A 25,844-nucleotide genomic window follows, 5' to 3' on the forward strand; every position below is an offset into this window, starting at 1 on the left:
ATTGTGTCGCAGGGTGACCCCCCAGCATGCTTTAGACGCAGCCACTGGGAATCAGTTATTTGCTTTTAGGATGAAGTAGGAAATGTGTCTTATTGGTAGGGAATAACGTGCCACCAGCGCCTAATAATTCACCACCAGCGCCAAGGGACATCTCCCCTCCGGCCAGGACTACAGGCGTGGGCGCCCGGCCCGCCCTGGCCGGCAGAAGGCGGGGCCGGATGGCGCGGGGGAACGGAAAGCTCCAGCCCGGGTTTCCCGGCGTCCCGGCATCTCGGTGCCATCCGGGGGGAAGCGTTTAGGCGGCAGCAACCCCGGGAGGGATGAGGAAGGTGGAGGTGCGGTGGCAGGTTCTTCAGGTTGCTCTCTTCGCCGCCGGTCCCTGCTTGCCGCCTTTTCCCTCGGCCGGCGGTCAGCGCCGCTGAGGGCTCCGCGGGGCGGCCCTGCCGGCCGCTAGTGCGGCGCGCCGGGGCAGAGCCCGCGGGTGCCGTGCCGTGCCGTGCCGTGCCGTGCCGTGTCGTGTCAGGCGGCGGGCGGGGGCGGCAGGGCGCGCTGGGGGAGTCGCGGCGCGGACGGGCGGGCCGGGCCGGCGTGGCCCCAGCAGGGAGCCCGCGTTCCGCTGCGGGAAAGCCGCCCGCCGTGGGGTGTGCGCGGTCTGCTCCGGTGAAGGGCCGGCTCACCAACGGCGTTAAAGTTTGTAACTGGATTGAAGTGTGCCCTGCTGGGAGGCGCGGTGGTGGTGGTGGTGTCGGTCCCGGGGGGCTTGGGCCCCTTCAGCAGAACTTAGGTTTGGTCTTAAACCAGCCCTGCTTCAGCGTCATACGTCTTTTTTCTTGCTTCAGAAAGTGTTTTGAAAAATACATTGAAAATAGGGGGGAATGAGAGGTGCTAGCTCTGAGGAGCCGTAATGCGTGATGTGGATTTCTGTACAACTTGCAGGTGAAGGTTACATTTCTGGTGTATTTGTGCCCCCACCGCAGCTATCTGAATGCTTCCCTAGGGAAAGCTGGTGAGGAAATCCAGCGTGCAGTGTGTTTGCCTCAGAGCTCAGGTTCCTATCTCTGTTGCATGCTATGTGTTTCATACATCAGCAGCTAGATTTTCACTTGTCTGTTTTGTAGTTAACATTACAAGAGACACGGTACACACCTTTAATTATTATAATCAATTTTCTTATAATTGTGCCTAGAAAGCTATAAGCATAAGCTTATTCCAAGGACCTGAGGGTATACAAATAATAATGTAGGAGTCCTTCAGTGGCAAACTTGGAAATATATTGAATTTTCAATTCTTAAGTGGCTTGTTTTGAATTGTATTTGAGTCATAGGAAAACAAGCCAAAATATTTATCTTTTATAGGGCCAACTATATGGGTGTGGGAATTGGAGAAATGTTTGTGCAACTTTGGTTTTTTGGGGTTTTCTTTTTTTTGAGACCTCTGGTGCTGGGGGCAGAGCGATCTCCACGCATAATATACTTATAAGCTCATTAAGAAAAAACTGTGACTGTAAAGACAATAATGTACTTGAATCCTCTCTGCTATAATTTGAAACCATTTCTAGTCACAACTGTAAATGGCTTGGGGAATGGCTTAAGTCTTTTTCTTTAAAGCTGGCTCTTCTGGTTTTGTTTTTGGGTTTTTTGTGTTCTTTATAATCAGGTTTCTTCTTTAAGTTAAACAGCCTAGTTAATTTAATCTTTTCCTGTATATTATGCATTTAAGCTCTGATCGATCTTGATCCTCTTCTCTGAATTCATTCCAATTCATATACTTGACTAATTTGAAGGGCAGTATTCAAAACTGGATAGAGCACCCTAGTTGAATTCTAAACAGGAGTGACTAGTATGGAACAGTTACATGCTACCAAAGCTTTACTTCTGTTTACACATCTTGGTATGGATGGCATGCCATTGGCATATTCAGCTTCTGTTTTAGCTTAGGCTCCAGGTCTTTTCTGCATGACTATAACATAGTAAGTTGTTCCCCTTCCATTCGATTGTTCTTGCCTAAATTGAAGATCTTGCGTTTCTTCTGATTAAAGTGCCCTTCCCATCTTTTTTTTTTTTTCTTCCTTTTAAAAAAGAAAACTTCTCTGATTAGTAAAGACTGGGTTTGAATTCAGAATTTTCTTCTATCATGTTCTCATTTTGTTGCAGCTTGCTGCCTTTGTAATATTAATAAACAAAATCTTTACTTAATCATTAAATAATGCTAGATTTAGGAGGGTCCTCTGTAGACTTTAATGATCTTATTGATTATATTTTTCTGCATGTCCTTGCAGCCAAGATGAAAAGCAATGTCAACTTAATATTGAATTGGACCTAAACTAAATCTTTATCACACAGGAAAGTACATTTTCTGACTCTTAATTAGGACAAGCCTGTGTACTTCCAAGGCTGGCAGGAGACAATATTGCAAGTTTGTTTTTTGCTCTTTGATCTTTAGCAGCAGCATGTTTACTCCTTAGATGTGCAAGGCACAGAGCACCCTGAATAGATGTGGAGAAGTCCGTCCTTAGTAAATAGGATTTGAAAATGTATTTGGGCCACACAATAATGCCGGTCTTAGCTTCTTTCTCCTTCCACTGCATCCCCTAAATTTACCTCATCTGAGCCTTTGGTGTTTCACAGGGCAAGACGACCCCAGCAAGAAGCTCTGGTCTGCTTTTGACACCTTGTACTACAGAGCATTTTCCTCATTCACCAGATAAAATCTTTAAAAAATTTATAAGCTAAATACAAAATCCCTTGTGTAATATGCCACAGCTGTCTCTTACTTCGGACTGTTTTTTCTTTGCGTGTCAATATACTGTTTGAGCATTTTCCTGATGCGTAAATTAGAGCTGTATGACAGTATGTTAACTAAAATTCATCAGTCTTTACAGTTCTTTCTCAGGAGGTTTTCCTTCCTTGCTAACGGAGGCTGCCTTGAGCTGTACAGAAACTTTCAGCGTAGCAGAGCAGCTTTTCTCAGCCTACCTGTCTCGAGCTTCACAGTAGCGCAAACTAGAAGGCATTTGGTGTCACACACTTACACTCTCTGAACTCCCAGCTTTTACATGGTGTGACAACTGGGAGGAAAAGGGAGGTGTCCTAAGAGTGTTGTGTTTTCTTGCATCTTCAAACGGCGGCTGAAACTGAGTAGCTGTTAAAATTATACAGGAAAAGAAATAGGAGAGGAAAAGTTGACTTTCACAATTGCTTTATAGCATTGATAAATCCTATCCTGAACTATTTCATTAGTGTCATTAGGTAACTCCAGTGTAGTGACAACTGCAGTTTTACAAGCATATATAAGGCATAGATCCAAATGTTATTTAATAAAGCCCACAATCATACAGCAACATATCTGTTAGAGGTAGAATGATCGTACCAGACGGCCAGGTTTCTTTCCATTAAGCGTAAGAAAAACCTTGATTTACCAGGTATTTTCAGTCTTTTGAGTCTCATTGTAGCTTGCTTTAAATTGCAGTAGGCTTTTATTCTTGGCAGTGACTTTGAATGGAACTTTCAAGTATTTCTGAATTCTTAAAAACTAGGGACATTAACCCTTTGTGAAGAGGCAGGGGTTTTGGAGACAATAAATGATTTTTTATTATTATTCTGCTGTTATGTAGAAAGAATATAAAACTTGTGAGTTATAGTATCAACATATCAGCGATTATAGTTATTAGAAATGTCTCGTGTATCTCAAAGTTACTACGAGTCCTAATTATTATGTGGTTGCTTTAAAGTTTGCTCCCTCCATCCTTTTTTTTTTTTTTTTTATAAGGAGATACAGATATAGCATAGAGGTATTCTTATTCTGCTGTTTGTACTGCTTTTGTGGACTGGAAGACTTAATCTGCCTTAGATGCTGCAAGTTGTTGTGTTTGTGGGTTTTTTTAGTGGAACTAAAAGCAATACTTAAAAAACCCCCAGAATTTTCCCAGTTTACAAAAAAAAAAAAAAAGGGAGAGTTAGAATACATAAAGTTGTGACAGAGAGCAGTTATTTTCCAAGTTCACAGGAGAATGGAAATAACTTTGTAGTAAAGAAAGGCATAGCTGAGTGCCAGGAAAAGCTTTGTGGGAGGGTGCGATGTTGGAGTAGGAGCTCTGCTGAGGTTAAGGAACCTCCTTCAGAGGAAGTTAAGACCACTTTGGAGGCTGTCTAGACATGAGTAGGCCTCGCAGTGGACGGCTTGGGTGAAATGGTTACTTGGAGTGATTTTTAGCTGTTCCTATGAATATTTTAATAACTTTTCATGCACTCAGGTACTTATAAAGTTTCTGTTTCTTGTTTGTAAGTCATTATGCCTTAGCTGAGACACAGTAGCTTGCCCAAGTGTGTTCAGTCTGTTGGTAAACCAAGGAAAATTAAACCTATTTAATGGGTTTGGTTTAGACTAAAACATTCATTATGATGAATTACGGTAACGACCTTCATATTTATGATGATTTCAGAGTATATGCATGGTTAGGTATCACTGATAGTCTAGCTGTATTGTGAGACAGTGAGTATAAACCTGTGTTCATCCTTGTTTTGGGGGTTATCCTTATTCTGGTTGTAGTTTATGGGTAGCGTGTTGATCTTGCTTTATCTCAAACTGGCAAACACCAGAACCAGTCAGCAAAAAAAAAATTATTACTGGATACAGTTCATAACATGTAGAAATGTGAAGAGTAACTAACAATACATTGAAACTAAGTATTTTTACTCCTCACTAACACTGCATTAATTTCTTATTTTTGATGCCCAAGAATCCCTAGTTTTCTCTTTCTCTCATCTTCATAAATATATATGGGAGTTAGTTACTGCTGTAGGGGAGAAATTTATTTCAGTAGGTTCTTGTATATTTTGTTAAGAACATGCTTTATGTAAATAACCTAAAACATCATAAGGTAGCTGAACTGAATATTATGTGGAAGTATAGCTGTGTTCACAGCACAGACGACTTAGACTACTTTCCGGAAGAAACAAGTTTATTTTTTCCATATTATGTAACATAACGAGTGATTACTCTGTTAGAAGAAAAGCCTTTTAAGCTAAGTTAAATCAGGAGTATTCTAATCTAGATGCTTTTGGTCTTTTATGTAGAAAATGAGGCAAACTTAGACAATTACATATTAATGTAGGCTAAAATAATACTCTCTCTCTTATTTTAGGGACCTGTGGGATTTAAGAACATCTAAGAAAATCTGCTTCTTCTACATCCTTCCATCTTAGCATGCAATTGATTTCACAGAAATACCTATCTGAAGAAACTTAACAGTAGGCGAGGTGTAATTGCTTTTTAAAAATGGTAAAAGTAACAGCTGACAGGATACCCAAAAGAAAGCCATATATTTGTGACATTTGCTATAAACAGTTTGAAACTCCATCCAAATTAGCTAGGCATTATCTGATACATACTGGTCAAAAGCCATTTGAATGTCATGTATGCCATAAAACATTTAGGCAGCTAGTCCACCTGGAGAGGCATCAGTTAACCCATAAGCTGCCTTTTAAGTGTACTGTTTGTTATAGAAACTTCAAAAACTTAATCACTTTCTTAAAGCATCAGCAGCTTCATAATGAAAATTATCAGAATGATACGAAGCAGGCAGAAAACTCTGTGGATTCTGAGCAAGACAGGGTCACTTGTGGCATATTTCAATGTTCTGCGTGCTGGAAATCTTTTACAGCTGAAGAACGGTGGACACTGCATCAATGTCTGAAGGCAGATCATCTACGTGGTGCCAGGAGGAGAAAGAAAAGTCATGCTTGTGAATCATGTAACAAGACATTTCCGTCAAGATCTAAGCTAGAAAGACACTTCCTTATTCACACTGGCCAGAAACCTTTCAAGTGTTCTTCATGTGGCAAATCTTTCAGACAGTCAACGCACTTGAAAATCCATCAGCTCACACACACTGAAGAAAAGCCTTTTCAGTGCTGTTTTTGTCAGAAGGGGTTTAAAATACAGAGCAAACTCATGAAGCACAAACAGCTCCATGCCAGAAATAAGACTTTCCCCAATATTGTATACAAAGCAAAGACTCTTAAATATGCCAGACCTCACAACCTGCTCGAAGGAAAGAGGGATAGCCTTGAGAATGCTGACACTTACGAGTCACAGGAGAAAAACCCACTTGATGTTCACTCAATTTATGTTGTACCATTTCAGTGCCCTGCATGTGAGCAGTGTTTTGAAACAGAGCAGGTTCTAAGTTTGCACAAATGTTACTTAAGAGATGGCAAAAGTTCAAATAATGGTACAACAGCATGCAGCCACGCAGTCAGTATGAAAAATAAGATCCTGATGAAGCTGAAGTGTACTGGAGGAAAGGCAACAGACTTTGCTTTGACTGATAGAAAAAAAATAAAATCGGGTCACTTTAAAAGTTCTGACCTGGTTGCAGCTAGAGATCAGTGTTCTGATCAGCATGCTTCTACTAAACCTTTCAAGGATTGCCATAGCAAGCTTGACATGCACAAGGTACTTAGTAATCGGATGAAAAGAACCTTAGCTGTGCCATTACCTTGGCAGAAGCACCTGCAACCTCACGACTTTGGAATTAATTTAGAAGGTATGCTTCCTGGTGAAAGCAGGTTAAACACTGATGATTCAGTGGATAATAAAGAAGATGGGTTTTATGGTTCATCAGATGATGGTTTCTTTGATAATTCAGAAGTACCTCACTGTGCTTTTTCAGCTTCTGCTAAAAATATACGTAACAGACGCAAAGTGTGTAAATGTGACAGATGTGAAAAAATCTTTCCATCTTCATCCAAACTTCAAAGACATTATCTTATACACACGGGACAGAAGCCCTTTGGCTGTAATGTTTGTGGGAAGACATTTAGACAGTCAGCTCACTTAAAAAGACATCAGCTCACCCATACTGAAAAGAGACCCCATAAAAGCCCAGTTTGCCAGGAAGAATTTGAAAACCTGAACAAACTTTTCAGTCATCAGGGAGATCACATTGAATTTAAGTGTTCTCAGCCTGTGGGTTATTCGGGTTGTTCTCAAACACCTTCACAGGCATCTAGCTTTCAAGAATTTGAGCTGATTCAGTCAAACCATGCAGCTGAAATCAAAGTTGAAATTGAGTCAGGGGACTTTGTTCTTGACACCAGCAGTAGAAGCACAGAGCCGTATTTGGGTAGTAAATTGTTGGAAACAGAGAAAAGCTGTTACAGCTGTTGGCATAACTTTTCTGAAGATACTGAAAAAAATGAAGATGTTAACAAATTGTATCAGTGCAGTATCTGCTTCAAAATTTTTAAGTCTCCTTCAAAGCTTGAAAGACATTATGTAATGCATGCTGGACAGAAGCCATTTGAATGTTTAGTTTGTGGTAAAAATTTCAGACAGGCCCCACATTTGAAAAGACATCACCTTATTCACTTTAAAGAGAGCTTAAACCTGAGTTCCACTGCGCAACAACTGAAGAATACATAGTTTTTATCAAAACTGGATAATGTCCTATGAAATTATATATCTGGTTGCATAATTATTAAAAGGCTTATGTTAGACTGAACAATTGGCTGAATGGGATTATCTTTTTTCTATTATGGGGATGACTGTTACGACTATTCTGTTATGGAGGTGAAGAGTTAATTTACTGTCTTTGGAACTGTCTACTTGATATAAATTGTGGTGAATGTAGGAAGATGTTTAAAACAAAAAAAAAACTTGTAACAAAAGCCACTTTGCATTTATTTTCCTAAATTAATTCATAAGTACAGATTCTTACTGTATTAATAGTGTTGCAGCAATCTGCGGTGCTCCATGAGTCATATATTTTAAAAGTTACACCTTTTTCTGTACAGGATTTTATGTTATGCTGTCCAATTATAACTACCAGAAAAGTAAAGATAAAAAGCTAACTTCTAGAATAGAGAAAAAATGGTCCTTTTACTTTCTTCTGGATCCCTATACATTGCACACAAAGGACAGTTGCTGTATTTATTTCATACTTCCTAAAAAAAAAAATAAATAGAAGATGCAGAAAATAAGTAACTAGAGAAGGGGGAAAATAATGAGAAAAAAATATTGATGTGGCATTATAGAGGAGTTAATAGAAAAACGTTACCTGCTTTGTAATGTGCTTGGAGATCTGTGGATGAGGAATTGGATCTGTTCCCTTTTTATGATAAAATATAAGTAGATAATGCTAAAATAGCAGGGTTTCTAATCAGTTAATCCACTTTACCACTTCTTTGTGTATCCCTTGCCTTTTCTAGCTTTTTTGGCCAGTTCAAGCAATACTGAACTATTTTTCTGCAAGAAAAGAAGACAGGAAATTATCATTAACATTGTAAATGGGCTTACTATCTGTTCCAGTCTCCTGTCTAGCACACATGTTGCACCAGTAAAAGAAATGTTCTCTAAAATGTGGTAATAATTCAGACGAGCAGTTTTGTTGGGAAGTCATGTTCTTGTTACATTAAATATAAGAGACTGAAAATAACTTTTAGCTCAAATTAAGTAATTCCAATTTTGTATTAATAGAATCAGTAGTTATACTTTCTGATAAGTAGGAAGCTTTGCCCATTGTGCCTGTAGGGCTGGCAAAAAGCGTAAGTGCAATGGAGCTTTATTAATTATGAACAAGAATAAAGTTTCTTTTTTTTTCCTCTGAAAACTACCTTTTTAGGATGTTTTCCTTTGTTATGCAATTTTTGAATAGTTGAACCATGAAGTTTTTAATCCTATTTCTAAATTAACATATCTGTAAGTAACATGACATTCTTCTCATGATTTAAATAGATCTATATTTATTTAAGTAAAATGGTTTTGATTTTTGTAAAAAAAATTTTGAAATTATTTATCTAGGTTTTGTTGTGGCATGAGCTTTGTAGTATTTGGTATAAATGAAGAGTGAAGAAAACTTTTATTTTATTTTTGTACATGTTACTGTTTCTCATTTTCAGAGAGAACAAAACCAGGAAAGATAGTCGGAAACAGTCTGTAGTTACTATGATTTTTGTATGACAGATGAATTCAATATGTTAATAATAACTATAGTTATATATTGAGAATTTTTCTCCCTATGTGAATTGTTTCATATTGAAAGAGAATACTGTATAAAGTGTTTTGAAAGTGTATTGTAGAGCTCTTGAAATACTTGTAATAAACTATTTTGTTTATGTTGTACTTTTATTGTACAGTTTACATGCAGCCGAGTTTTGAAACGATGTAACTTTCACTATGCAGAAAAGTTTTACAAAGTAACTAAATTTGCATGTTAAAACAATAGGTTTTGCCTCAGCTCTTGTTTTGTCATAAAATAGAAATACGTTCAAAGATAGTATGATCTTTCTTAAGGAGTCACAGTTATTTTACAAAATGCTATGTTTGAGAGGAATGATTAAAGAACACCAAACTTGGTATGTTTTGAAAATACCAATTTGAGTAAAATGAGGGCAAGGTAATACAGAAAGCTGCTTTTCAGGGTTGAATAGACATATGTGGGAAGTGTTATTGTCTGATTAATTTGGAAACCAACATAATTGGGCCATAATGGGATTTCAGAAGGGCAGCAAGGGCCACTGTTTATCTGGCTCTCTACCCCTTTTTGAAAAGTTTTCTGTCAGTATAAACTCAGAATTTTAGGGGGATTATAGCATAAACCAAATAGAACAGGTAAAGCGGTTTCTAAAGAATCAGAAGAAAAAAATATTAAGGTTGGAATCCTGTCCCTTTGAAGCTGACAGTAAAATCCTCTGAGTACCTTTGAGAATTTGAGCTAGAATGGTTCTCCCAGTGTTGACAATGACATTTTGTGTTGCTCATTAGTATGTTAGTCATTTTCCATAACGCTTCAAGGAAAGTTCAAGCCATTAATCTTTGAAGTATCTTTGGTGGCAGAAACATTGCCTGTGGTTTTGTTAGAATGAGCTGATGGCTAATAGTAGTGGTCTCATGGTACTGAATTTGTGGATTTTTTTAAGACTTTATGCAGAATGAAAGCACATTGTAAGCAGGAAAACAGTGGGTCCTCCTGTGTTGATATTGAGCTCCCCTCAAGAACTTCTCGAACTGCCTGTATTCAGCTTTGAGGTATTTCTGTGTGGAATAAAAGAAGGGTCAAATATTTTAAGCAGAAAAAGGTAAAAGGGATTTTTTAAAAAAAGACAAAGTATACTAAATTCACTGGAACTGTAGTGCTAACTGATCACATCTATTTTCTATTTAGGAAGTGTGGCTACGGATAAATGAAAATGTGTATGATTTTGATTGCTGTGCTATCCTTGCAATGCTTGCAGAAAGTCAAAACTTGCAAAATATATATAAGTATTCCTATATATCTCTAAGGAAAAATTCAAAAAGGAAAAAAGCCATCATAAACTACAGAAAACCTGTTTAATCAGTTTTGTAGTTCCTTCTTACTGAGTGGTTTCTCACTTGTCCATGATGTGCTCTCACTGTTATACCCAGAGCCAACAAGAAAAGTTTATGAGGCAAATAGGAGATAGACACAGAAGGAACTAGACTGAAGTTAATGAGACCTTAGGTTTCAAACTGAGATGCTGGATCTAATGTTTAGTTTTGCTGGCTGCCTTCTAGTATAAATGTAAAATTCAGTCATAATCTTGCAACAGTAGCTCACTTGAGTAACACGTAGATAAGTACAGCTGGATGACTCTTAAATCAATAAAGACCACGGATTTGGTCCTTCTAATGGCCCCTTGTAATAATGTTGAAAATGTCTACATCTAAATAACTAAAGGGGTCACGGTTCATGTTCTTAGTGCAAGGTTTTGTGGATTTTTAAAGTGCAAGTTTTAACTTAATAGCTTAGTTTTATGGTCTGATGGCTATGGATGAGATGTGTCTGAGAGGCAGTTATCATAAGGAAAATTGAAATTACAGAGCTCTTATATACCTTATTTGCTCCAGGTTGAGCAAATTAATTGTTCTCCATATGGTAACTGGTTCTGTCAAGCAGCTTTTAAATGGCATCTCTTTTAGTATCTGTTAAAAAGTGTATCTTCAAAGTCCATGCAAGTGAAGGAGAAATCAGCCTTATGCCAACAAAACCCTCACAAGTAAATTGATCATTTGCTTGTTCAGAAAGTGCCATTCTAACATGAAAGTGTCACTATGTGTGACCTGAGTTATCACAAGTCTTTGAATGCTGTTTTACTTCTGTACTTAGCCATTCCAGTTCTTGTTTGCTTCCAGCATATGTTTCTGCATGGCTTGATGCTGCTATACACCTGACATAGTTTGGATATGCAGCTGAAATCTTTCCTTTTCACTGAAATCCTTCCAGTGTCCCTGGTCCCAGTTAGTATGGATCTGTGAAACCCCGTATGTGACTTACAGAGAGTCACAGAGATGGTGGTTGCACGTGTGCTGCTGTGGCATGCAAAATGGCACCTGAGGATGTGAGTGCATGAAGATGTGAGAAGCTGACCAGCTATGATGTGGGCTGGGGTCTCTCATTCTCCACTGAAAGTGGTCTGGGTATGTAGGGTAATAAGAGCACAGGGAAATGGTGGCTGTCCAGCTTTGCCTATCGCTGCTTCACTGGATGTGGCATTGAAACATGCCTTGCTGACATAGTAAAGGAGGGGAATACAGAAAATTATGTGGCCGCTGCTGTATAAAACATAAAATTCTATTCATAAGCTAAAGAAACAAACTACGCGTAGTGTCCCCCATTTGTACAGCTAATGCACTGCACTCAGTTTCCCTTGCCATCAAGGAACGTGCTATTTTCTTAGTATGCAAATTTGCATTATTTTATTTGTGCATTTTTTTTAAAGAGCATACATTTTAATGCTTAGTATGTGTTTGCAAAAGTAGCTTGCTGAGCTACAGAAATTCAGATGATTTCCTCAATTTCTACTTTATTTTGATTCTAAGAGGACCCTGGAAAATACAGCTGAGCAGAGATACTCCTGTTGGTGACAATACAGTCCTACTAAACCAAGTTGGAATCTGCTAAGCCATCTAGACACCTCAAGTGCATCAGTCAACTTGAGGATAAATTTTAAGCTCATATTATGATTTTTTCATGACATTGAGAGTAACTTTGGATTAGTATCTTGTAACCTTGTTTGCCGTAGTGCAGTTTATCTTGTATTTTGTACTCTGGTTCTTAATAATAGCAGGTACTTAGGTAGTGAGAATAACTTTGTAAGAATTCCCTCAGGCATCAAATAACGTGTCTGATGTTAGTGCAATTAGCAGAGGAAAAATGTCCATTTGCCAATAAGCTAAAATCATTTGTTGTGTGATATTCTAGTTTATATCACAGTAGAAGGGTTTTTTCGGTAAAAGGAATCATTGAAAAATAATTTATTAACTTTTAGTATTAATACCAGTGTGAATTTTGCTCTTTTCAGTAGGTATTCTGTTTTAATTGCCATTTTATCCTCTTAAAATCCTGCCATGCTAATGGAAATGTCTACTAAAAGCCTAGAAAACATGGAGAAAGACAAGGATGAAAGTTTTAGGAGACTGGACCTAGCTCTCAGCATCTTACGGGTTGTTCTCTCTTGATTAAGTTTTGTGCTGCGTATCAGATATGCTTCAGTTTTGTCTGCGATCTTTTTTTTTTTTTTTTCTGTATTGTGAAAAAGGATATGTGGTCGAGAATCTACTTTTACAGTGATGCTGCAACAGACTTAACTTTCCATAACATTTCTTAAGCTAGCACTAGCAGAAAGGAAATTATTTTCCTTGGAGTCTCATTTCAGTGAAGGCCTCACGCTCCTCCATCAAGCAGATTTATCTCACATTATTTTTTCGCCCCATAGAAATTGTATCACATAACAGCCTCTTGCAGGATTTCTAGCCAATATTTCTACAGCTTTACTGATCTCTTATCTTCATACCACTGTTCTGCTCCAGTTGGTAGGAACCTAACTAAAATTCTCTGCAGAGAATTAGTATAGCCCAGAGTCCGCTCTAACTTGAGCAGTTACCCAAATGTGTGCCCAGCAACAGAAAGCAGATGATAAACTCCCGTATTTCCCCTTCTCTTTCACTAGAGGCACTGCTTGCTATTCTGGGATGTAAAAACAGCTGGGTTGCTGAATTAACCATATTTTTCTCTAGTCATGAGCTCAGAATTTCCACTGAAGTTATTGTAAGTTTTGCACAAAAATCAAGGGCAGTACATTGGCCAGAATGTGTGCTAAATAAATATTTATACACAAATCAGAATGCTACTGACGGCTTCTTTGCACTTCAAAATTCTAAATATTTTAAGAAGCATCTGTTACTAAACTGAGGCATCATTTTTGAAAGTACCCATATTTACTGAGTGGAAGTACACATATTTACTGAGTGAGTACCCATCTTTAATGAGATTAACACAGTGACAAAGTCTTGGACTAGAAGAATGCACATAAAATAGTAAAAGCAATGTGATGTGATTGAATTAAAACTGTAATAAACAGGCTCAACATTTAGTTTATGTGGCTATTAACTGCTATGAAGGATAAGCTATAAGTAAAGGAATAACCCCAGTCATTGTGCCTAAGCTTTTCACACGTTGAAAGATTCCTCTGATCTTTTCTGAGCAGCTTTTCAAAATTTTATTTACCTGAAAGCAGGTTAAATCAGTATGTTTCCTCTATCATTTGAACATGTAAGATACACAGGAGGTTTCTGGTCATCTTTGAATAATGCATTATTCTATAAATAATTATTCCATTTCTATGCCATTCATCTCCCTGACCCTTTCAAAAACTTATTTCTTATAACTTTGCAAGTAATATTTAAAAGTGCTGCATATTCATAGTCACTTTCCTTCTTTGGTTAGAAGAAAAGCTGTTATGTGCAAGTTTGTGCATATACATGATAAGACTTGAACTTCTCACGATTGAAGCTTTCTGTTTCAGAGTTTTTCAGAGGGAGGCCTCAAACCTCCTTGTGTTTATGTGTAAAAGTCAACAAGCTAGAGATAAAAGCTGATTTTAAAAAGATGTAGTCTCCCAAGCTTTACAGCCTTGCTTCACAGAAAGCCTACCCAACATATGGCTTAATGTCCCTGGGGCTGGGATTCATCTGCCCTAAGTTAAGGTATCCAGTGTGCAGTTAGGTACTTCCACAAAGCTAAGCTTATGCATTTAATAGAATGTAATTATATTAGGCCAGACAACAAATTCCCGTACAGCAGTGAGATGCACACAGGTATCTAGGCCTCCATCCTGAGAAGCATAGTTGTATTAAAAATCACCTGGACCACCTCGGTATTTTTAAGTTGCAAAGGGAAAGCACAATTCAGCCATCTCCCTTTAGGACGTAAAGTTTTTATTTTTTACTTTCTGCATACATTGCTGTCAGAACAATCGCAGCTCACTTTTGAAAAATGTAATGTAGACTTCCCTTGGTGTCTTGAGTTATGTGCCACAAGGTCCAAGAAACACTAACGGTATTCAACATACTAGAAAAGAGTAAAAAACTGCTATTCTAAGCAGAAGTACAGCCTCATTCGGTAATTTTGGAAGGAATAAGAGGCTCCGGCATCTCTCAAGAAGTAATGCGGATCAAAGACTCAAAGCCTTGATCATGCACTGGAGCTTTAGGCCTAGCCTGAAATCACATTGGTTGACCAGCAAGAAAACAACCCCTGGGTGGGAGAGCATGGAGCAGGACAACAACGCTGCCAGTGAGCTGCTCGTCGGTTTCATCAGAGCAGCATTAGCGTGCCCTCAGCTGTGAGGGAGCAGAGTCCCCACCCTGGCAAGGTTTCAGTATCTTCAATTCTGTTTTATGTTAGGGGAACCTCTGCCGCCTTCGATCCCCTGGCAACTGGGAGTTCAGGCAATAGCAGAGTTGCGATAGTAGCCACTCTGTCATTCCACATCAAAGAGCCAGGAGTAACTGCTGCACTGCAGTGACCAGGCTGAGGCATGTGGGGAATACCTGTCCCTAGCACACTGCTTGTGTGGAGAAGTCACCTGATGCCCGTTTATAACTTTGAAGGAACCTGATGACTAGAATGCATAAGGTAATGACATTTTGTACCCTGAGCACCGTGGTGGCATTTGTTACCTGCTGTGGAACAAAGATTTCTCACCAGAGTTTACATAGGTGCAAGATGGTATCCATACTGAGCCTCCGTCTCTCAGTGCAGAGTTTATTTACATCTAAGAAGCTGAAAGATGAAAGATTCAAAAGGTAAATCTCTATATTTGTGTGAAAGAGAAACAGTAAAAAAATGAAAACACTTTTATGTTAGAAGTATGTAGCCGCTGAATCTAGTTTCACTGGTCACGTCTTACTGAAGACCCTAAACCAATAACAAACCTTAAAATCAATTAATATTAGAAATCCTTATAGATTAATTATTTGGAGTGTTCATTGCTAGAAATTAATAATTTCTATAACTGTGTAGAACCTAAAATAATCTAAAAGGTAGGCAGGACAGAACATAGAATCAACCTCTGCTGATTATCACTAGATACTTCCTGACCCATTGATTATTCGGGAGAGAATCACAGAGAGAAAAGCAGTGGCCAGCTTATTGATGACCTTGGCTTATATAGCATACAAAAAAAAAGGAGAAAATCATATTCTTCCTGGCTACAATAATATTTAAGGGCAAGCATCCAAAACAAGGAGAGCTAATTAAGCAAGAAAGCAGCATTGAATATAAATTGACCAGGACTGTATGCAGCCTAGAAATGAGTAATAGTCTTGAAAACTGCATCTACTCAAATGTGTGACTTTTTAAATAATACATGTCTTCATGAATGAATTAACAGATTTTTGAAGAGAAAGAATATTTGATTTTCTTGACATGTTAAGTCAATGAGTACTGAAAGATGGAGAACTTCACAGAAGACTGTGGGGACGATGGGGTGCAGGGTTTTATTTTTCCCCTGACTACAAAACAGTTTGGGGTGGAAAGTGACAGATGTGCCTCCACTCAGGGGGAAACTGAGCATAGTGTTCAAGAAACCAGTCTTAATAGACAGTTGTGAGCTGGGGTGAGAGTTGCAGATGGGTACACAGGTACAACACTGTGTGTCATTATGCCTGGTCTCACCACAACTTCTCTTTAAAGGTTCAGGTGCTCTTTAGGTTTGAAAGTGATTTATTTTGGCAAAGTGCTAATTTACTTTCGCTATTCGTTTGTAGTCCTACTGTCCCAGCACTCTGCAACAAAACAACACCCCTTACAGAGAAATATTTAATGATTATTTATAGGGAGGAGATCTCTATCACTTTACTTGACATTGCCACCAAGGGATGTAATCATATTGCCTAACATTAGGCATCTAATATTAGTTTCTGATATCAGAAGGTCCTTCAGAAAATGAATCAGAGCACTTAAATTAGTTCTCATTTGCCCTCTGGAAGGACCTCTGTCACCACATTGTAGTGGGTTTAAGACCTCACTGGGACACCCAAGTGCCAAAAGTTAGGTAAACATGGATTCCTCCTTGAGCTTTCATAGCCTTGATATCCTATGGAAATTTGTGGGTTCTGACACATGCCTGATGATCTATCATAAGCAGAGGTCAGAAGGTTTAAGTCAGCCTTGCAAGGCTGTTCTAGACAATTTACCAAGACCAAAATCTACTTGCCTGCCTATTTTTTGATATGGGGATAATTAAAAAAAATGTCACCTTCTAGGTAACACTTGAGCATAGGACTAGACAAGAAATCGAAGGTCATCAATTACTGTCACCTCTGATCCCAAGAAATCATCATAGCCTCTCCTAATTGTCCCATGGTCCACTTAAGCACAAATCAAACCTTTAGCTCCCATCTGAAAGCCAGTTTTAGAAGCTTTCCTATTTTCAGCTCATATTTACAGGTAATGAACTTACATTCCTTTGTCCTTTTATATTACTGATTCATAGCTTCAATAGTTCTCTCCTTTCCTGCCATTCAGCTCTCTAGTCTACTCTGATAGTAAAAGTACTGTTTGTTTGCCAAACTGACAAGCTGTTACATTTCTACTTGTTCTGATACATGCAAACATAAGCTATGTATGTTGATTTCTGAGGCAGTCAAATATAGAACAACCTAATTGTGAAACACAAATTTTCTGGATCTTTTAAAGCAAAGGGTTGCAGCAGGCGTATTTATTTGAATGCTGCCACTGTCTGATCCTATTCAAGGTACTGTCATTACTTTTTCCATTCCCATTGTACATTCTAATTCAACTTCAGAAAGAATATTTAGTTTAACCTCTGCTTGAAGAAATGAAACAGAGATCACCTTGATATCAAAACAAAGGAGGTCATATTCAAACAGACTTCAATGGTACCTGCCTGGAAGCTGAAAGCACTCAAGTGGCAGGTGCTGGATAATGAGCACAGAAACAAAGCGCTGGGACTTCTCTAGGGAGTCCGTTAATTTCCTCCTTAATTAATCTGTTTACCAAATAGAATAACTTCATCACAAACCACTCTAAGTCGTTACCAGACTGCTGTGAGCCTCTGATTCCTCCCTCTTGCTTCGCCTCTCCTCCCCGGACCCCCGGGGAGGGGTGTCTGTCAGACCGAGCGGGCAGCTACGCCCAGGCCTCGGCCCACGCTTGGTGTGACGGAAACCTTTGCCCTAAAGGACAAACACCGTAGGAGGAGTAGCCTTAAGCGGCTTTACAGCGAAGGGAGAGGGCAGAGGCCACCTGGTGCCTTCACCGCCTCCCTCTTCTTTCCCCTCAGCCCTCCGGCTCTTACAGGCTCCCGAGGGGCTCGTTGAGGCGCTCCCGGCAAAGGGCGGGTGTGCTGCCGGGGCCGGCCCGGGCCGGCGGGCAGCCCTCCACCGGGGCCGGCTCCGGAACCCGCCTCGCCGCCCGGCGCCCGCGCCCGCCGGCTGCAGTGGCGGGGAGCGCGCGGCAGGTGGCGCAGCCGCCGCCCCGCCCCGCCGCCGCTCTCGCGCCCCTCGCCCCGGAAGCGCTGCCCGCTCCGCTGCTCCCCGCGCGCACGGTGCTTCCGCTCGGCCTCCCCTGCGCGCGGGGCCTGCCCGGGCTGCGAGCGGCGGCGGGCGGCTGTGCGGCCCGGCGGCTCGGGACGGCGACACCATGGCGGCGCCGGCGGCCTCGGCCCCGCCGAAGAAGATCGTGGCGCCCACGGTGTCACAGATCAACGCGGAGTACGTGACCCAGGTAGGGCCGGCGGGGGTCTGCGGGCCGCCTCTCCCGCGGCTGGGCCGGCTGCTGCAGGGGCCCGGCCGGCAGCGGCCGCGCCTCCGTGTTTAATAGTCTTTGCCGTCGGTGGGTGTGAGGGAAAGAGCCTTGGCTCGTCCTAAACGAAGAAAGATTTGACACCAGGGTTACATGTGAGGGGGTGTTTGCCCTCCGCGTTTCCAGACCAGAGGAATCTACAAGGGCAGCACTACAACATCAGTCAGGTTTGTTCCAGGCCGTGGAAAGTTGCTGAGAGTTTCCCGTTGCTGAACATTTTAAGTGGTTTTATACAAGTATTCATCTTTTGTGCTGGAAATGCCACTTTCCTTCCTGTTCTACAGCATGAGGAAGGTTGAATGAAGTTGCTTAGGAAACTTGCCACTGGCTCAGGAGTTTTGGTGAAGTGATGGCTACAGTGAATAGCCTTGAAATTTTAGATCTTTATATATAGCTTCTAGTTCCTTGAAATCTCTCAGTGGCAGAGTAATAATTTTCAGCCTCGGGTTTGCAATGTCTTGAAAGATCATGGGGTATTTTTGAGGGATTTGCTAGAAGTAATGTAAGAAAAAAGGTGTTTATTATATACCAGTCTATGCAACTGAAATTTTTACAGGGACTTGCATTTCTGTTGGGTTGGGCATAAAACCTTACGTGGTTGAGAATCATTGCTCTTGGAAAACATAATTTTGTAACCTGCAGTACCGTAAGCTGAAATGAAGCAAGGTACTAGTGAAATAAAGTTTTGGAATGAGATGTGCTACAGAGTTATTGTATCGCTACAACTGAACATGTATATATTTAAATTTTTTTTTATATTTTCCTCCATGCAGTTAGCAAATAAATACTGGGCTCCACATGTGAAGAAAAAATTGTCTTTTGATTCAAAGGTAAATAATTTTACTGGAATTGTGTTGGGATATAAAAAAATGAGGATCAACCCTTTTCTGATGTGCCAACGTCCAATGGTGCTTTTTTAATGTAAGAGTGTAGAAGACTGCTTGTAAGGTCAACAGTTGCTTAACACGCTGTATTTATATATTTTTAGTTTATAAATGTAGGTGCTGTTATAAAGGTGTGCTATAGCACTGCAGTTCTTTTGTATGCGATTTGTTCAGTTTATTTTGGCCAAGACCGTAGGAGAATGCAAGATTTTTGAGCACCTCCTTTGAGCTTAAAAGATATTTGAGGAGGTGTTCCTCTTAGAAATCAAAGAAGGATGAAAGATGCAGGCGTTACTAAACTATGTACTTCTTTCTAAAAGCTTCCTCAGAGAGTTTTGATCAGGTAACTTTAGTACTGCTCTGGTGGATGTGTGTGTTTTGAATGTTTAAAATTTGGCATGATGTGTTTGGTTTTGTGTTGGTTTTCTATCATGTGGGGTTCTTAAGCATTAGGTTTCTTTCCCGGGTGGTTATTTGGCTAACCCTTCCTTTCCAGCCTCAGTATACTCAATCTCACTGTAGTATTTGTGATACTGTTTGTCTGCAATTGTTAGAACTAGGATGTACATAAGCAGCTGGATTGTCATGTGATGTAAGAATGTATCTGTTGTAACAGATAGTTCTTCCAACAGGAATGAAAGAATCTGCACTAAGTAAAAATGGCTGGATTTGGTTAAATGTCAGTTAAAAGAAACAGTGACAACAAATGACAAAGTTTCTGCAGTTTTCGTTCTTGAAGACTGTTCTTTAAATTCAACAGTAAGCCAAAGATTAAAAATAAAAAAAAGTTTTAATCTCTTTGACGTTTGTATAAAAATCTCAGTGAGGTGTAGGTTATTCTTTCAGAATAACTTGAATGAAGGTCCTGTCAGTTTTCTATCGTTGTATGCCTTCTCCTAAGTTGATTAACTTCCTTTGTGAGAGTGTATGTCTATGAAGCTTTAGGACTCTTCAGAGCTGAGACATAGTTGTTACAGCATTTTGGTCAAATAGCAGTAAGCAGAGAGTAATTAATTTAGAGTAATTTTGAGTGCGTAAGATGTTTTAATGCATTTCTAATCACTTTATGAAGTACATAAAGTTCTTGACCATTTTTTTGGAAATGTTCTTTCCCACAGGTTATTGAAGATGTGTATACAAAAGAAATTGTCAGGTCAAAGTAAGTACACTAGTCACTTTTGCTTATAAACAAACATTCCAACATTTTCTGCATTGAAGTGGTTTTTAATGTTTTGTAAAATATTTTAAAATGCATTAACATGTTGAAAGCAGATGAAAATTACTTGAGTGTGTTTGAATCATTTAATCATTATGGCGTTTCAAAGTCTGAATGTGGCAAAAAGAAAGTTCATGAGCTCATAATCCTTAAATGTGATGGGTGGACATAGTATTGTTTGGTTCCTTGATCTGGTAATCTTTTGTGTTTTATGTTGATTTTGTTGTGATAGTTGTAGAAGACTGATCCCTTCTTTCGTCACTGAGGTGTGTAGAGGAAAAAAAATATCTGTTGAGCAGTTGCTGCCTCAAGTTTTTTCGCTTGTTCCCTGATTATTGTTACTGGGTTTTTAAAGGGCAAGTCTCATTTTAGTGAATTGTAATGTTAGATGGAAGAGACAAAGAATTCAAGATGAACTGCATTCTATAGCTGTGTACAGAAAAGTTGTAACTGTAGTTCTTTGGAGCTTTTCTGGGAAGTTTGAGCTCTGGAGAGAATTCTGTTTATTATTCCTTCATGAAAGTAATTAAAGAATTGCCATACAGGATCAGAACAAGCTTTCATTTCCAGTCAGTAAGAAGAGATACTATTACAAACTGATGAAATATATAGTTGTAGTTTTCAAGAAGACACTCTCAGCTTCTAGCAATTTATCTCTTCAAGGCTATTGGAAGCAGTGTCTTCATATTTAGAAGATCTATATGGATTTATTTTTTAATGTAAATCTGTTTGCTTAATAAACTTAATGAAGCACGTGAACTTTAGCTTCCCCAGCAGTTGCTTCTGCATTCAAGTGGTTGCACTTGCATGGAAGTGGGGGGAGCAGAAATAATTCCTAGATGTTTCTACAAAGGTGTGTATGGGAGGCTTTCTTTCCTGTGTTAATTGATTGTTTGGTTTTTTTTAGGTTTGCTATTAGAAAGATAATGCTTCTTGAATTCAGGTAAGCTAATTGGAGTGAAATTTTAGGCTATTTTTTGATAGGAACCTGTAAAGATGAGAAGCAGATGTAGTCAGTTTGAAAGTAGTATACTCATTTGTTCCTACTTGCTCAAGCCTTGAATTGTGTACCTAGGAAAATTACATGAGGAGAGCTTAATTTAGGGAAGAAATAATATTATAAGCATAAGTAACATATCAGAGTATCTTGGTTTATGATTCTGAATTTCTAGTGAAAGTGAAGCACCGAAGAAGAAACTATGAATGAATTGGACCCAAGGTTTTGACCTGTAATTTGGGATGTGTCATTAAACCTTAGATCAGAACTGACTGAAGTCAGAGGAAGTTTTTGGAGTAAGACTCTTTAATTGTGCTGCAGCAACATTACTAACATTTTCTTCACTTGAAATGGAAATCTGTTTAGAAGATTCTTACAGCTACTTCAGACTTTACTGGAAGAACTTGTAAAGAATGTCTAAAATGATGTAAAATAAATATTTGCAATATTTACATGTTTAAAACCACATTATTTAATGTTCTGTTTGTCTCTGTTTTATCTCTCAAGTCTTGTAAGCAGATAGAATGAAATGGCTTTTGGTTGAGATAGATTCTTTATTTCACAAGGCTGAAATATGTGAGTAGTACCATGTAGAACAAACTTTCCTGTTTCCTGCTTCTTTATTAGAACAGGCAGAAGAAAAAACAAACTATGGTTTGAGACTAACAAATGGCATGCTGGTAGCAAGACTTTTAGAATTTGTATGCCAGCAATACCATGGAGTTAGAGGTGTTTATTGTTTTTGTGAACGTTCTTAATATTACCAGCCTGTAATGTAACTTCAGTACTTTACTGGTCTATAGCCCCATCTACTGCCATTTGTCCTGTAAGTGATTTTCTCCCCACCCTTGATCTGTCCATTAAGCTCTCCTATCTTCACACACATGGTATTTTCCTGTCCTTCATGTTTATCCTCACTTGGAGGCATAATAGTATTTTTACTAAAATGTAAGTTTATTGGAATTCTGGGGTGAAATGATGTGTGGAGTTCTGTGGATTTTTGGGGAGGGGTTCCCCACTCCTGTTGGCAGATCCAGGCTCTTAGGAAGCAGTATGTATTTTATCTTGTATATGCCTGTTTATGTGTCTCAGCTCCATCTGAAGCTGCACATTGTGGCTGAGCTCCCAGAAGGTATAAATCCCTGTCTGACCATTAGCTAGCCTTTTGCTTCTGGTTACATACAACTCTCACTGCCTTTTTTCACCACCATCTCTGGTACTTGTCTTATGTGAAACTATTGAAGTAACTTACTGTAAGACATCAGGAACAAGGTGAAAGTGTGCTGTTGAGAATGATGGATTTAGGGATTGCCTCCTCGGGAGTAACTATCCTGCGTAACTTCAAGAAGAAGTTAAAGGAGGGAGACAGTTGTTTGTTCAAATAGTCTGTCATCTCTAAGATCTATTTTTAAGAATTTATTCTATGAGAAGTGTGCCATATTCATGAAGAAGAAATGCTCGTTGCTGGAAAGCTGCTATTTTCCAGTGTCCGGTAATTTTTTTTCACCTTGAAAACAATCATTCTGATAATATTTTAGTCATACAGTGATGTACTATGTTTATTGCCTTTATATGATAAGAAGCACAAAATCTTTCTAGATGATACCTAATTTTTTACAAGAAAGGTTATTTAATTATACAAATACTGTTATGCAGTAGTTGTCCTTTGTGTCTTATGCTGGGAAATGCTGCATGTGGCATTCTTTATACAAGTGTAGTTTTTTCTATTTTGTTCTCCTTTTGGAAAATCAATATGAATTCATGTTATGAATTTGTACTTGGCTGTGGCTACTTGTCACACTTGAAAACCTGGTGAGTATGTCTTCCCGGTAAGAAACTCCTCTGTCTCTTGTAGCAGTTACTGACTCTAACTAAAGTTTTGCTGCAGCGACCTAGATGAGAGGTAACTTCAGGAACTACTCACAAACTATAAAAGATGGCTTTAAGGAGAAGGAGGAAAAAACCCCTGTGGATAACTGCGCTCTTAAATGAGTGACAGATTGTGTGGGTGGCAGCATCTAATGAAATATTCTTTGTCTCTTCACAGCCAGTACCTTGAAAATTACCTATGGATGAATTATTCTCCAGAGGTGTCCAGTAAGGCATATTTAATGTCAATCTGCTGTATGGTGAATGAGAAGTTCAGAGAGAATGTCCCTGCGTGGGAGGTAACCAATTTCAATTACAGCTAGAATAGACTTTGATCTGCAAGTTGCAGCTTTTGTGGTATGCTCACTTATACTGACAGAAAGTAGCAAAGCTTGTGGTGTTAAAAGTAAATGGTACCTCAGCTGGAATGTCTCATGTGGTGAAGTGTGTATTCTTTTTGGAGGAAGCAATGGACTGGTGAAAATCACCTGATTCCTTCTAGTGCATGAGTCCTTTGTTCTGCTGTGTGATGCCTTTACATCATCATCATCATCATCATTTGCTTTTTTGGCACCTGACAGAAGTCAGGCATTTGGAGAGAATTCTTGCTCTGATATTGAAAGAAAAAAGGATTTTTGTATCAGTGGATATAAGGAGGCGCCGCTAGAAGTCTAACATACTATCCAGTAGCATCTTGCTTAAAACCTGTGGATATGCTTTTGTAGCTTTTTTGCATGAAATTTTATAGTAAGATAATCTTTTATTCTACTTTTCTGTTTACTGTTTTTTGTAATAATAGGTTTAGAAATTATTTAAGTGTTCCTGCAAACGGTCCAGTCCTCACAGGCCATCTCAACAACAAGAGCTATGCAAGCATTATTTCAGAAGTGCAGTTACTCTGATAGTAGTGCTATTACTTTGGTGCTGGCAAAGCCAAAGGATTAGTAACTTGCTCATATGATGTCTGTGTCTGTCTTTATTCTGGCATATGTACTAGATGCAGTGACACATGTCTGTTACATTCCAAACAGCTTAATTAAATTTGTTGTTTAGTACATGGCTGCCCTTGTAAAGACACCGTTTTGTCTCAATGATATCCTGTTTCCTGCTGAAGTAGCTGAATTGGGGTTCCGCAACTGTGATTAATCTCTGGTGGGTTTTACCTGCTTGCTTTTTTATAGATCACTAAACAGCTGCCATAGTTTTGGCCAAAATCTACCAATTCTCTTCTAACCAGTGTCATTGTATGATAATTCTGTGTGATCGCCAGTTGAACATTTTGGACTCAACAATCTCAAAAGTCTTTTCCAACCTAAATGATTCTGTGATTCCCACAACACAATCTACTCCAGTTGTGCTTCTTGTTGAGTTTGTCTTATGCATCACTTGTGTTAGACTGTGCAGAAGGCAGTAGTCCCACTAAAAGCATTCCCACAGTGTGAGGATATTGTTAAGTCTGTTCTTGTGCTGCTTGGTCAGAATAAATGAAAAAGAGAAAAACTAATCCTTCCTTCTATAGATTTAAGTGGATTTAGAGAACTTAAACTGTGTTATGTGAATGAAGATTGAAATGGTTTGTATTGACCTGACTCAAAATCAACTTCCTCTTCTCTTTGTAGACGTTCAAAAAAAAGCCAGAATATTTTCCCTTCTTTTTCAAATGCATACTGGAAGCATCACTGGTTGAAAGTGACAGTGAATACTCTCTGCATGAACAGACAGTCCTGCTACTTTTCCTTGATCACTGCTTCAATAGTTTGGTACGTTAAAAGTAACTAATACTTCCAGTGTGTTTATGCTGTTCTGTGTTAATAGCAATTTAGTTTGAGCAGTTTCTTGAGAGACAGATTAAGCAAAATTCCCGTTTAAGGAAAAGATGGTACTGTGGAGGGCTTTTACCTCTTTTTCATTATTGCTTTATCTCTGGCATCATGTTTGCTGTTTTCTAACACAAGGTCATAGAAAAGACTTGAAATTGGAGGGTTGGCACTTACTGCAGTTTAAAGGCATGTATTTTGACTTGATTTTAAATGGTGCTTAAAAATAATATGTATTTATATTTTTAAAGGCACTTCACACTTAAATCCGATGACATAACTGCTATGCTCTTTTTAGTTTGTCTGTGAAATTGCACAAAATGATTTCCATTAACTATTGAGAAAGACAGTAATTTTTTTGCTTTTAAAACCTGGTTTAGATAGTATTTCTATCTGCACTTCTGCATTAGTTTTAACAAAGCATTTGACCAAGTTGTGTTCCCAATCTACAGTTAAAACACAGTTATAGATCCCAACTAATGAGTATGGAGAATAATTTACAATTATCTGTTGACGAAACAGTAGTCTGTTACCTCTCTTGCTACTGGGCTTTTTCTTTACTTACATTGCGCGCAGGATGTATCAAGGTTTGCACAAATAAAGAAGAAAATCATGTGTCTCAGACAAAACAGTTTAGAAAGTCTAGTGTTTGATTTTGGAATTAGGAAGGATTACTGGAGCCAGTAATCATCCTGAACTTTAGGTGTATAGTTTGAGGCCGTATTTTTCTGTAGTGGCCATGGTAAAATGGATCTTAATCTTAAAGGAGGGTTTGGTGGTGATTATATGGAATCCTACTTAAAGAAGGCATTTCTCATATAACATTTATGGAAGCCAGTAAAAAAGTGCCCGTGAAAGCATATTGCTGTAGAAGCTGCCCTTTATGATATGCAGAACAGGGTAGTCGCAGTAGTGTTGTAAGTAAGGAGCA

The 25,844-nt window shown here is 39.0% G+C and overlaps 2 protein-coding genes and 1 long non-coding RNA gene across 5 annotated transcripts in view; 2 read left to right on the forward strand and 1 right to left on the reverse strand.

Annotated features, from left to right (window-relative positions):
• Positions 1–260: 260 nt before the first annotated feature.
• ZNF770 (zinc finger protein 770) lies at positions 261–9,123 on the forward strand. The gene is made up of 2 exons (XM_040602548.1): positions 261–356; positions 5,144–9,123. Exon 2 carries the CDS (start codon positions 5,278–5,280, stop codon positions 7,423–7,425), a length of 2,148 nt encoding a protein of 715 aa, XP_040458482.1. The 5' UTR covers positions 261–356; positions 5,144–5,277; the 3' UTR covers positions 7,426–9,123.
• An 82-nt stretch (positions 9,124–9,205) lies between these two features.
• LOC121092089 lies at positions 9,206–17,733 on the reverse strand. 3 transcript variants are annotated; one of them, XR_005829182.1, is made up of 3 exons: positions 17,625–17,733; positions 15,008–15,085; positions 9,206–10,035 (listed from the first exon to the last, which is right to left on the reverse strand). It is a non-coding gene; the product is annotated as an uncharacterized LOC121092089 (long non-coding RNA). The 3 variants fall into 3 exon arrangements; XR_005829181.1 differs by lacking the exon at positions 17,625–17,733 and adding an exon at positions 17,365–17,450; XR_005829180.1 differs by lacking the exon at positions 17,625–17,733 and adding an exon at positions 17,210–17,296.
• Positions 17,734–17,853: 120 nt separating this feature from the next.
• Positions 17,854–25,844, forward strand: part of AQR (aquarius intron-binding spliceosomal factor) — a 55,548-nt gene continuing 47,557 nt past the window's right edge. Inside the window, exons 1-6 of the mRNA XM_040602547.1 lie at positions 17,854–18,052; positions 18,904–18,960; positions 20,133–20,173; positions 21,138–21,173; positions 23,275–23,395; positions 24,716–24,856. Of these exons, the coding sequence (XP_040458481.1) occupies positions 17,969–18,052; positions 18,904–18,960; positions 20,133–20,173; positions 21,138–21,173; positions 23,275–23,395; positions 24,716–24,856 (480 nt within the window). The 5' untranslated portion in view covers positions 17,854–17,968. The remainder of the gene's footprint in view (positions 18,053–18,903; positions 18,961–20,132; positions 20,174–21,137; positions 21,174–23,274; positions 23,396–24,715; positions 24,857–25,844) is intronic.

This window comes from Falco naumanni, chromosome 7 (genome assembly GCF_017639655.2).
Source record: "Falco naumanni isolate bFalNau1 chromosome 7, bFalNau1.pat, whole genome shotgun sequence".
Classification (NCBI taxonomy): domain Eukaryota; kingdom Metazoa; phylum Chordata; class Aves; order Falconiformes; family Falconidae; genus Falco; species Falco naumanni.

What these genes read in the sequence shown, in the direction of transcription:
- ZNF770 (XM_040602548.1), top strand. Translation starts at nt 5,278, where the DNA reads ATGGTAAAAGTAACAGCTGACAGGATACCCAAAAGAAAGCCATATATT.